This window comes from Phalaenopsis equestris, unplaced genomic scaffold (genome assembly GCF_001263595.1).
Source record: "Phalaenopsis equestris unplaced genomic scaffold, ASM126359v1 Scaffold000294, whole genome shotgun sequence".
Classification (NCBI taxonomy): domain Eukaryota; kingdom Viridiplantae; phylum Streptophyta; class Magnoliopsida; order Asparagales; family Orchidaceae; genus Phalaenopsis; species Phalaenopsis equestris.
The window spans coordinates 45,915-59,439 of NW_018164736.1; the positions used below are offsets into that span (position 1 = coordinate 45,915).

At 36.1% G+C, this 13,525-nt stretch overlaps 1 protein-coding gene across 1 annotated transcript; it reads left to right on the top strand.

Moving 5' to 3' along the window:
• Positions 1-15: 15 nt before the first annotated feature.
• On the top strand, positions 16-12,252 carry LOC110025220 (probable WRKY transcription factor 4; the record flags this gene model as incomplete). Its single annotated transcript, XM_020725558.1, is given in 6 exon segments — positions 16-154; positions 1,055-1,228; positions 1,231-1,742; positions 1,821-1,976; positions 11,577-11,926; positions 12,162-12,252. Coding segments are annotated over 6 exon segments (1,345 nt in total), but the record flags the coding sequence as incomplete, so codon positions are not given.
• Between the last annotated feature and the right edge of the window lie 1,273 nt (positions 12,253-13,525).

Genomic DNA, 13,525 nt, shown 5'->3' on the forward strand with positions numbered 1-13,525 from the left:
GTTCTCGCGGCGGTGGGCTGGAGCCATGGCATCGCCTGCGGCTAGTCCTCGCCCACCAACAATTCTTGCGCCGATTGATGCTCCCCGGATTCCGGTGGTCGCCGTGCCGTGTTATTTAGCACCGGCTACGCTGCTGGAGTCACACGGCATCACGGTTTGTGATTCTCAGCTTTTACAAGGTTTTTGTTATGTCCGGTAGGATGCATGATGGATTGATTTTGGCACATGCTTCTGTGGTACCTTGCTTCTGGAACATTTGTTAGGGCTTTCTCAATGTTTCGTGCTTTGATGGTTGCGAACTTTATTAGAACTTGAGTTTTCAGAAAGACTGAATATTAATAAAAAAAACTTTCCTCGGACTTTGTGGCTACTGTTTTCATGTTTCTCGATGAACGGGGAGCTCATAGAAATGGCTTACGAGGAGTATAAAACGTTCCATTTTTTTTCTGATTTCTTCAGTTCTTTCCACTAAGTCCGATGCACTGGCGTGAGAGTTTGTGTCGTCTTTTGACCATTTTTTTTTCTGGGAATTATATTGCAGAGAAAAACATGTTGTCAAATCACATGGTCGCGTCTTCTTTCTTATAATTTTTTACTCGGATTTCAAATACAACCATTACTATGCCCCTAATTGCTTTGAACTTTGAGTCTTTGAAGCGTTTATGGTTCCCATTTATTTAATTAATTATAATACCGCACTTCCAAAGAACAGCTCCGCTTGATTCGAGGCAAACAAAGGAAAAATGTATGTTTTCTGTTTGAATTTCCTTGGAGTGTGATCCATTTATCTTCAATCAATCGCCAGCAAAATCTCTGCCCGTTTCCTTGTACGACTCGGTCCACAATATTTTTTAATTTTTTCCCCTCTTCACGGATATGCTATCAGAAATGTTTTCACCGCTTCATGTTGTCAGTAGGAAGTTGTACCTTTCTTCCCCGCCAACCTACTTTCACGCATAACAATTTAAATTTAAAATTGCGTTAAATTTTGTTTTCTTCCTTTTCAGGAATAGAAGAAGGTTTTTATGTTTGTTTCTATTTTTTCCCTGTGCAGGGCCAATTTTCCATGTCACATCAAGCAGTGTTGGCTACGGTAACTGCTCAGGCACAAATGCAGCTACAAGCAGGATATCCATCCCCATCAGGATCATTGAAAAATTCTTCACCACAGTCAATGCTGCTACCCTTGAACCCTTCTCCGCTTCAACAAAGACTGCCTTCAGCTCCTGCGCTGAAATTATTGGCGCTTCAGAGACTGAGAAAACATCTTCCTTTGAACAAAAATCTCAATCTTCACTTATTGTCCCAAAGACAACCACTGACGACGGCTACAACTGGCGGAAATACGGTCAAAAGCAGGTTAAAAGCACCGATAGATCTCGAAGTTATTATAGGTGCACTAACGGTGATTGCTTTGCCAAGAAGAAAGTTGAGCGCTGCCCAAACGGTCAAGTAACTGAAGTAATTTATAGAGGTCAGCACAACCATGAACAGCCACACAGAGCTAAATTGTCAAAGTTGAAGGGACTTCCATCCAGTGGGGCAATTGGGGTGACTGAAGGTCTTGATGTTCCTGGCGTTGAACCTGCTGAAGCAGATCCTTCTACATCTAAGGTTGATCAAAATTCTAGTAATGGTAACCCTGAACAACAGTTGTTTTGCTCAAGTGATTGTGAAGGTGATGGCAGTATTAGAGCTGAAGAAGATCCACATGAAGAACAAGAACCAGAGCCAAAACGAAGGCAAGTATAGTCCTTTAACTTCATTATGACTCAGAATAAGCCAAAAGTACTTAATTTTATAACTTTATTTTGATTCAGGCTAAATTTAAGCAGTGCGACAGACCCAACTCCAGTTTTCAGGACAGTAAAGCAACCCAAAATTGTTATGCAGACTGCAGCTGCAGGGCATGTAAGTGATGGCTACAGGTGGCGTAAGTATGGGCAGAAAATTGTTAAAGGAAATCCAAACCCCAGGTATTTACCTTTTTTGTTTAACTGTCTTTTTTTGACTGAGAAATCTGAGATATTTATTAGATTGATTCTATATCACTATCCTTCCTATTACACGGAATAGATTTGTTTGTTTTGCACTCTAAAATGAAAAATTGTCTCCTGCTAAAAGTTTATAATTAAAATTAGCCTCTATAAAATTTTGCATTCTCAAATAGTATATGAGAGGTCTCCAGATATCGCTAGTTGTTTGTTTTGTTAGGCTGTTTTAATTTCTTTCCTCGCATAATTAGGATCAGCGATGCAACCCTTGTTTTGGATGAAGTCTATATTCACCTGTTCCGATATTGGCATAAGCCAATCTTTCTGTTAAAGGGCTTGTTTCAACTCAGTTGGAGCTGGACCTGATTTGCTAACCAAAACCTAAATTCTATCCAAGGGAAAACCAACACAATTTTGAAGCATTTCGTACATTCATGCATTGACTTCTAAAGTTCTAATTTGATAATGACCTTAGTTATCATGATTTGATATGTAATTAGTCTCTTTGGACCTTGATCCTTGCTGGGCCTTGTTCATTCATTTGAGTTCAATCCTGATCCGAGCCATTTCTAATTGATTCAATCTTACTTAATTTGATCCGGGCTTGGGTTAACTTAATTTCTTTTTGTTGCTTATTTCTACTCAGCATAAAAGCTGAGCTGTAAAACAAAGCTTCTTATCGGCAAGAAAAGAGGTTCGGCACTACAAAAGGTAGTTGCTGTTGCCGCAAACGAGCCTCAATTTTGGCATAATTTTTTTTATTAAGCTTAGTTGAGCAATACTAGCTGGATCATTTCTATTTTGTTATGATCAAAACCAAAAACTCATTTAATGATCGATCAATTCTCTGGATTTTCTACCTTTGGTCAAATTAAATCCCTAATTGTAATGACGTAGCAACTTATTGTCTGCATATTCTACAGATGGTGCTTGGAGATTCATCCTTTTTGTTTATTACACTATTTTACGTGTGCTGCAGCCTTGGGTTGTGCAGAACTAGGAGAGTAACCACTATATAAGATAAAGTTGAATATTGTCATGTTTCTTTACAGAATAAGAAATTTAAATAATATCATTTTCTAACTTGTGCTTATTTTAGTTAAACGAATTAATGCTACTTTTGGATAATTGGCTTCATTTTTATGTTATTGACACTTATATATCTTTTGAACCTCGTATACTGTAAGTTATTGATTGGATAATGCCCGTATAATGGTTTTCTTGCTAGTTATGGATTTGTAGTCTAACTATGAAATGATTTTTCTCTTAATGAAATATGTAACAAGTGAATTAATATTATGTTGAAGGTTAAAAATACTCAATATTTGGAATGTGATACCCTAGGATATTTCTATCATGAGATTACATTGGATGGTTGAGATTGGAGCAGTGTTATCAAAGCACAAATCACATTGTGAGATGCAAAGCTTTATATTTGTTTCAAAGTGCCAAGCTGTGCTTTTATTAACTAAAGTGCTAATAGGTTATATAAAACTATTAATTTATAAATGTTTTCATTAATAATTATAAAATAGAAAATGCCACTTAAAAGTTGATATAAAATAGAGAAGAATGTGGTATAATGCCTAACTTGAAAGCAAATATTGATGGTGAACTAGCAAATTAAAATTTGGAACAATTTCTTAAAAAATTAAAAATTTAAAAAAGATCTTTTAACTCAAAACAAAATTTAAATTTGAAGGAATAAGTGAACTAATAAATTCTCAAGTTTCATAAAATAAGCTAAATTAATTTAGTTGCCCTTTAATCATTCTCGCTGAATTGTGAACCGGAACAGCCGCTTTGCTTCGTGCTTCAATGAAGCAAAGTAGGTATCACTCGCTTCGCTTCGCTTTGCACGTGAATCACGCTTCAAAGTGTGCTTTTGAAGGCATTGGATTGGAGTAGGTCTTTTGGAGTGCTTGTCTCAGATTTGATTGCTCTTTGGAAGCAACGTTAGTAGGATTTGTAGCATTGGTAAGCAACACCCTTGAGAGTTTTGGTTGGATTTGTTTTGATGGTATGTATCTTTCTGAGCCATTTTACATGTAAGTGTTTGTTTGGGCTTTTACTTAAATTTTTGTGAGTGTACTTGGATTTTGAGAAAGGGCTCGAGAGTGCTCTTGATTTATATGCCAAAATCATGACTTATGTGCGTTTGGTTGATTGAATTATCTCTCATCTCCTATGGGCATGGGCATGGTTGAAGCAGAATGGCCAAAGCTAGTAGGTGTCTTTTGTTTTGTGGTTTCTCTCTTTTTTGTGATACTTTTGTTGTACATCATTTTCAAATTTGGAGATGCTTTTGTTTCAAGACATTTGACGCCCTTGTTATGATAAACTTATACAACAATGTAGATCTTAGATTGATGACTATGAAACTTGAATTCTAGATGTTTGATAGTTTTAGACTTTGGAGGCCAAAATTTTTTGGTGATCTAGTTATAATTAGCAGACGTCTTTATAGTTTGACAAAAAAGTGGTTTTGGTTTGTGTTAGAGCATCAAACAAAAAGAGTTTGTGTTGGAGCCACTTGGTGATGGGAGTAGTCGAAAGGATGGCACTTGATATATATGGTGGAGACATGGTCAGTAGCAGGGAGGGTATATGCGTGGTGAGCAATGGAGAGAATTATGGGAAGTAGTTGAGAGTGTAGATGACTTGGAGAGTTATTTGGAAGATTGAAATTGAAGTGCACAACATTGAAGGTTTTAGTTGCAAGGAGGAGCCAATGCTTCGAGGGATGCTCTAGGGTTAGTCATGAATGCTTCAGTGTGATGAATGTTAGTTTGAAGATGAAGGGAAATTCGTGAGAGCTTGGGGTCTTGGAGGTATGATGAAAGCGACACTCTTGAGTGGGTATAACTTGATATTAATTATAGAGATGGAGTATAGACGGGAACTTATGTTTGGAGGTTTTTGAGTGCAAAGGGAATATGATTATTGGAAATTTAAATGTAAGATAAATTAAAAAAATCTGTTCTCATCAGGAATTGAGGTTGGCTGTAATCCCCTAATTCTTTGACCAATGATTTAAGTTACCAAAGAAGTTTCTTGAAAGAATATGAACTTCTGAAGTTTTAATTCAACAATAGATCACCTTGATGTAGTTTTTACATAGTTTATGGTCGTTTTGTCATTCAAATTTCAAATCAAGCTAAGGAAAAAGGGGAGGGGAGGGGAGGGTGTGGAGCTCTTAACATCCTTGAACTCTGACTATATTGGATGTGCATGGATAAATGATGGAATCGTCCTGCATGGAAGTTAAATTTTTTACCACCTCGCTTGCACCATCATCTTGGGTCACATTCATGCACTTTGTTTAATTTTGACTTCATGAAATTATCATCCACTAAGAAACCCAATGAACTCTTAACCACCACTAAAGCCTTATGTTACAATAATAGTTTAGTATTAAAAGAATTGTAACAAATATCAAAATTAACAATAAAGGGAAGATGAAATCATCAAAGTTATTTTTGATGTGTTGCATTAACTCTCTCTCTCTCACTAGAAAGAAATTGTTACATTGGTGCATAAAAGTGATCTTGTCATTTATTAGCCTTAAGGGTAATTTAGAATTTTATTATTATTTCTATTAATATAACTAGGGCTAATATGTTTAGGGTTAGTGTTATGCAAGAGATTGTGGTTGTGAGTCTTATGGTTAGGGTTTGGGAGATATTTCATACCTGTCGAATTGTAGCATTTGGGAGAGATTGTACACCTCCCGAATTGTTGATCTTTATTCTTTATTTTATATGTTTATGTTGTGCTTTTTGCTTTGGAGAAATAAAATATTTGTTTTGCTCTAATTTTTATCGAGAATCCTATCAAACTGGTATCAGAGCTTTCAATTTGGGAAGAGAAAGAAATTGCGACACGACACAATCATGAATGACCTGAAGCAACTACGTGATTTTGGCTGTAGAAGGAATGTCGGAATCGGGATCACAGGAGGAAGCAACGTTGAGGACGTGACATACCTATAGGCTTGATACAATAGCGATTAAGATATGGGAGGCAACAATGTGATCGCGACGTACATGAAGGTGTGAAGAAGCTTTCTGAAACAATCGTGAGAGAAGGGATTGTGGCATACAAGGCTATGTGTGGCTAACTGAATCACGTGAAAACAATTGCCAGTCGTTGTAGTTGGGAAGCCTAAGATGGGATCATGAGTATAGGATTCGTTGTCGCGTGATCGAATCTCGTGATACAATCGAGATTGGAGCTACTGGGAAGCAACGATGGGGTTGACACGATGCTATATCGCTGACTTGCGTTACAATTGCGATAAGAGTGATGTCGAGATTTCAAAGAGTAGAAATTTTGCCTTTGTGAGCGTAAGTTTTCTTGAAAGTAATGCTGGCTAAGAAAAGGGATGCCTTTGAGGAAAAAATAATAGGAGAGTTAAGCCACATGAAATATTAAATTGACAAACTTTTCTCGTCCATGAAGGAGATTCTCAAGCAGAGATTCACTTTTATAGAAAAAAATGATAAAAAAGATCATAGTGTTTTACACAAAACCACCACCGATCGCAGCTGGATCGAGTGACGGCATCGGGAACAGACGCAAGCAAAAAAAACCGGCATGATTTGCTTGACATAAGGGCAACATCGCTCCTTAAGAAGACTGTGAGCTATGATATTGAGCGAAAGAATCAGCAACAAACTCGAGTAGCAACACTTGGAAGAAATAGCGTGATTTTTGGCTGCTCAAACAAACGGAAGCGAACATGATCAAACGAAGGAGTGTGGAACGTATTCGAGCAACAACCTCTGGAGGGTATTGCACAACATTATGAGGTTTGGAACGAGCGACAACAAGCAGACGAGATGACGTGTGATTCAAAGTTGGGGAAGATTGCTTCCAAGAATTTCAACGTAGGATAGGGAAGCACACTTCGTGCGACTCCGAAGGAGGGTTGCCTTCAACTGTGCCAATGTCTTTTCTACAACAGCTTTCCGGGCTAACGGGAGTGCGTGAGTTTTCTTTATGGAGGCGGGAAATAGGCCTACCGGCTGAACCGACTGGCATAGGGGAGCCGATCTAAGGCATCTGATGGGGAGACAGATCCAGGGGCAGTGTGGATCGAGTTGTATTTGGAGGAGAGCAGCCTTAGGGGTCCTTCCTCCCGCTAGGTTTGAGCATTACCTGCTGCCTCCTCCTCTTTCCTTTCTCTTCTTTCTTTTCTTGTTTCCCGCCTAGCTAGGACTATATGTATGCTGGTTTGCTATGAGTTTAGAGGTCTTTCATTGTGTTTGCTTTCAGATTTCTTGTGTGGATTCATTTTCCCTTTTATGGGATTGTATCCGAGGAGATGGTACTACTCTAGTTGTATCCTACTCCAAGGTGGCGATTATATCTTTCCTAACTCTTCTCCATTTCCCTTAGTTGTCGACCACCCCAACAACTTTCCCCTCTTCTTGCTGCAGCAACATGTTGTCCAGCCTTTCAGGTCCATCCCGACAGCCAGCTGACTCCCATACAGCAGCCCTTGTTGTTGTCTGACCCTCTACCCTCTCAACCAACATCTCTTCCATCCTTCCCAGCACTCCCAATCGACAGCGCCTCACCCCGCTTTTGATGCCCTTGTTGTCCAGCACCTTCCAACCACCAATCCACCTGTCATTCGTCCTCGCACCATCAACACTCTATTGCTGCCACCGCCCTTGCCAACCATCCTGAACTACCTAACCAACCTCTGCCACCCTTGGAATACACCTTAGACGCATTTGTCTACATCGTTTTTGTTTTGTATTGTTATTTTTCATTGTGTTTTGTTGCAAAACTCTCTCTGCATTAATAAATGTTTGTTTTGAGTATTTCATTGCTTTTCTCTTCATGGTTTTGGTATCACGGGCGGAAGACGATTCAGAAGTAATGATGGGAATGAGATAGATGGAGAAGAGCGGGTGATTTTGTAATGACTGATTTGGATACTGCAACGTATCTAAGAGCGAGATAAGATGGTGCTTCATGGTGACCCCAATTTGTGTAAGATGTTGGTGACGTTAAATCTATGATGAGAGTGATTCAGGATGCAGGGTTAGGATTCTTGATCAAGTGGCATAACATTGAAGGAATACATGGTGCACAATTGACATAGATTATGGTGTTTGACGAGCTACTGGATGAGCTGTTTGGGGTTGCAATATTCTCTTAGATTGACTAGAAATTAGGATACTATCAGATTTGGATGCCGCCGAAGGATGTGCACAAGACGATATGGTAAGGGTCACTATGAGTCTTTGATTCAATGAGAATGATTGTTAGATTATGACGTCTCGTGGGAGCCATACGACCTTATGCAACAAGAATTTTTTTCATCTCGAGGATAAGGTATATTTTGTATAGGGGAGTAATGTTACGCTGGTGTCCGAGGGCGGTTTTATCTTTTATTAGTCTATCAATTTAGTCTTTTATTATCGTCACTCTTAGTATAAATAGGGCTACTATGTTTAGGGTTAGGGTTATAGTTTAGGGTTAGGGTGATGGATGAGATTGTGGTTGTGAGTTTTAGGGTTAGGGTTTGGGAGAGATTTTCTACCTCTCGAATTGTAGGATTTGATTGAGATTGCATACCTCTTAAACAGTTGGTTTTATCCTTTATTTTATATGTTCATGGTTGTATTGTTTGTTTTAGAGAAATAAAATATTTGTTTTGTTCTAATTTTATGGATAATCCTATCAAAATTTTACTCTATGAAGTTTAATTGTTGTAGCTGATCAAAATAGCCATAAATATCATCTTCCAATTCCATCGGGCATGCAAGGGTGGTGAGTGTTTGTTAGTGTAGATAAACCTGTATATTAAGCGCTTGCTATGGTGATCTTTGTTTCCTCTTTTGTCAATTCCATTGCTTCATAATTTCAATTGGTAAAATATCACTGCAAAGAAAAGAGGATTATAAAACATGACGAGGCAAACTCGGTACCAATATATAATGGTTAATTACTTTTTTTAGTGAACGTGAACATGAAATAAAGTATAGGCACTATAATTATACTCAAATGCTGGATAATTTTGATATACAGTTTTAATATATTCATCATTATTTAGGGGTGGGCTGCTGCATTTTGAGAACGTCGTTGTAAAATTGTGGTGGAAAAAATAACTGTGGTGGGAATTATATATATATATATATTCCAAAAAATCAAACAACATTTATTTTACAGCCACCGCTCTTTAACAGATAATGTAAAAAAAAAAATTTCACCATAGAAATTTCTAGAAATCAATAAGAAGCAGTACCCCAATAAAGTTATGGTGGCGGTCTGAAATGCAAAGCAGACAAAAAGTTGTCCAAAACAGACTGTTAATGTAACATAGATGCATGAAAGCTGGGAAAGTAACCCGCTAGTATAATGCTAATATTAATGTTAAAGTATATAAAGAACAATGATGCAGCTCAACTAGATCAGGTGGTCTAAAAAATAATCCATCTATGATACGGTTAGTAGAGTACAAGAAGTTAAATACTAGTGATCTTATTTTTCCATAATGGGTTATGGACACACAAAAAAATCATCTTTATTGAGATAGGCTTATTAACTATATCGTGTTGGTGTGTGCCAAGTGGTTACAAACTATTAGGTTAGATGTATCGGGAATTTTAACATAAATAGTGATATTAGTGCAGATATCTAAAATGGATGGGTAATATACAAGCAATCACTATAAGTGAACTGGTACAACCTAGTTATTACTAGAGAGAGTCAAAGCAAGTCTTGTGTGGAGTTTAGTGGATTCCATTTTCTTCTGACTAGAATGGGAATACATATATGCTGTCCTATCACAATAGCCAAGATTCATATCAAACAATTATGTTCTTCCATGAAATTACGTAGTCCATGAGGATGACATTACACTGTATTTCATGCTTTGAACTTCATCACCTAAGATGGTATGAAGTAGATGGGACACCATCTGTGATCAGTCTAACATTTGATGACATACATTTGAAAATTATTTTTTCTTCTCCGATCACTAGAATTAGTTATTTTAGCAGACATGCATCTAATGATAACTAACGGGGAACGACAAGCTCATCATCTATTAATGGTTTCTCATCCTCATTCTTTTATATTTTCTCCTTTTTAGGGATTTCAATTTAGTCTCATTCATTAATGAAGTTCATTAACTTTTTTTGTGGCATGCTTTGTTAAAACCGAGCCAGATTGTTCTCAAACCTCGCGAGGTGTCCGCTTTAAGTTATTTTTCTCCTTTTAACAAGCAAAACCTGTTTACAAAGAAATTAATTAGTCAAATTATGGGTTGCTTTGTCTGTTGGGACACGCAAGAGGTTAAAACTTATTTTTATGTGCTTTATGTGGGCAATTTTGTAAACTCAAGATATGATTTGAAAACTAGCCAGTACAGTATTTTAAACTTAGGGAATCTTCATAAGGTTGCTTGTTTTGGGCTATGCTCTATAGCTTGCAGCGTTTGCAAGCTCTAGTCCTGTTGGCCTACAAGTGTTTACTGTTCTTTTTTTTACACTTTTATGAAGAAACATAATATTCTCTCATAAAGTTGGTGCCTCAAGCTTCAACATTATAAGTGCTCTTCTCTGCTTTATGAATCACTGAGTGTTTATTTGGGATCACTTTTATTTTTTGTTTTTTGTTATTATTTTAAAATCATGTTTGTTTAGTTTTTTTTTGTATGCTTTTAATTTGTATTTTTAAAAACAAATTAACTTGCATTTAAAACACTTAAAATATGTAAAAATTATTTTGAGAGTTTTTAAAAAACAACTAACCATATTATAACATACCAAACATGTTTCTGAGTAAAAAAAACATAAATAAAAAAAAAAAACAAAAACTAAAAGTGATCCCAAATGTTACCTGGGGTCGTTTGGATCACTTTATTATTTATTTTTACTTTATTTTGTAGTTTATTTTAAGAACACCCAAAATATTTGTCAGGTGTTTTGAGTGAGTATTTTTAACATAAGTTGATTTGATTTTTTTTAAAAAAAGATAAAAATAGAAAAAAATCATACCAATCAAACATATTTTTAAAAACTAAAGAAAACATATAAACAAAAACTCGAACAAAAGTGATGTCAAACGGGACCTAAAATTCCAATTTAACTCATTCTAGGGATTGCAACATGAGATAGGCGCTCAACTGAAAAAGCTACTTAGGGTTCGTTTGGGGCAGCTTATTTAATGTAGTGACATTTTGAAAGCATCTGACTTGTTTGGGTAAACTGTTTTTTGGCAGCTTATCCGCTTTCAAAACGCTGAAAACAGTGTTTTCTCACCACACCTATCTAGTTTTGGTGGCAGTTTTCTTGCAGCGGTTTGGTTTTTCCAAAAAAATAAAAAATTGTAATAACCACCGTACCTAGCTTATCAGCTGATTATTTTTAATCAGTTTATTAGCAGATTATTTAATAAGCTGCAGCTGCCCCAAACAGACCCTTCCTTGCTCTACTTTTTATTTTGCTTAAAATTTCATATTAATCTCCATCTAATTTGAAGAAACTATTTGTTATACATTCTATCTAACTCTTACTTCCTTTGCATTCCTTTTAACTTAATTATTACATTTTTGCCCTCCAGGAGTTACTACCGTTGCACACATGATGGCTGCCGTGTTCGTAAACACGTCGAAAAATCTTCGGATGACGCGAAATCCATCGTGATTACGTACGAAGGCAAACACAATCACGACGTACCAACTCTTCAAAGCCCCATTGATCCACCAGTTACAACAACTCTTTTCATTGATTCCGCATCCTCAGCCACCCCCGCAGAAACTTTGGATCAGTCTGAATCAATGGTAGATAAAAAACTCTCAATCAATTCTCCACCAGAAATTAAAAAGGGTTCAGAACTTGGAAGTGAGAAGGGATCGGAATCTGCTCAAGCTCTTCTAAGCATGAGCTGTGATCCAGAATCTGGAGAAGAAGGTATGAAATCTAAACTTTTTACTGAAAAAACTGCTACAGTTCCTGTTCGGAATTCATAGTTGATTAAAATTTTTCCGTTAAAAAGTAGCTGTATGTTATCTCACTCCTTTGGCTCATTTGCTCTCACTGTAATCTTTAGATCTTCTGCTTCTGTATAATTTCTGATTGTATTAGTTGCATCATGAATCAAAATTTAAATATTTTTGTCTTTTTTTTTTCATAAATAATCTTGTAGGATTGAGAGTTTGATCAAGATGGCATGGTTATGTAGATCTGTCAATCAATAAACAAAAGGAAAATTCACGCATACCACTTCATTCCTATGTATTTACACATCTAACACCTAAACTTGAATTTTTACATATGAATAGCTTTATTTGAACTTTCAAAAGTTAAAATAGTGATATTTTTTTATGTGATATGACATATTTGGGTGGTATAAATATATAAAAAAATAAATAAAAATTAGATGTTTGATATGTAAATACGTAGGAATTGGGTTGTATGTTTGTAAATACATAAAATTGTAGTACTGTTAGTATATATTTATGTGTGACATGAATGATAAATTTCTTACATTAAACTGTATGTTTTTCTGGCACCTTTTTTTGTGAAAATATGATGCTTATATTGCGTACTGCTCTGATTTGATAATCCCTATCAATATACATTGTATTTGCTTGCAATTCAAATCTGGCAACTGATGAAGACTCATTCATTTGATTTGCAGCAACTATAGAAATAGGGTTCTAATTGCAAGCCGACAACCAAATATCATTAAAAGAATTTAACCATAATATTTTCACATGATTCACTTAAAATAGTCGTTGATTTGAAAGTCTAAGCTGCTCCAATTATCATACAAATACTTGGAAGATTTACATACATGCCACACAATTCGTGGGCAATTACATATCCAACCTTACCTATGCATGAAAAGGTGTATTTCATTTGTTAGAAGTTAAAATGTTGGTATTTTTTATGTGATATGAAAGATTTGGGTGGTATAAATGTAAAAAAAATTAAAATTCAGGCGTTGGATATGTAAATGCCTCTATATATATCTATATACATATACATCCATACAACGCAGGTTTTATGTATTTACACATCTGGCACCCAAAATTCGGTAATTCTGCTTGAACGCCTTGGTGCCTTGCATGTTAAGATGAATGTTTAGGCGTTAGGGATGTAAATATATAAGAATTGTGTGGTATATATGTCTAGGGGTGTAAACGACCCAAACACGAGCGAGCCATGCTCAGCTCGTGTTCAGCGTGTTTATATTTCGAGCTCAAAAAGTGTGTTTATGTTCGGGTGCCGGGTTCGGCGCGTTTGCTTAACGAGCCGAACACGCGCTGTTCACGAACAAAGAGTTCTTTTAACAACCTTAATCATATAGACATAAGACAATAAGAGTTTGAGCAAGATTTAAAAATTATTATTTATATTAAAACATCATTTGAATCTAATTTAATAATTTTTATTCTATTTTCTTAATTAATATTTTAATTGGTTATAAATCTTTGTAGCCATGTAGTCAATTATATTTTTTTAAAATACTACTTAATATATATATATATATATATAGACTTTGTG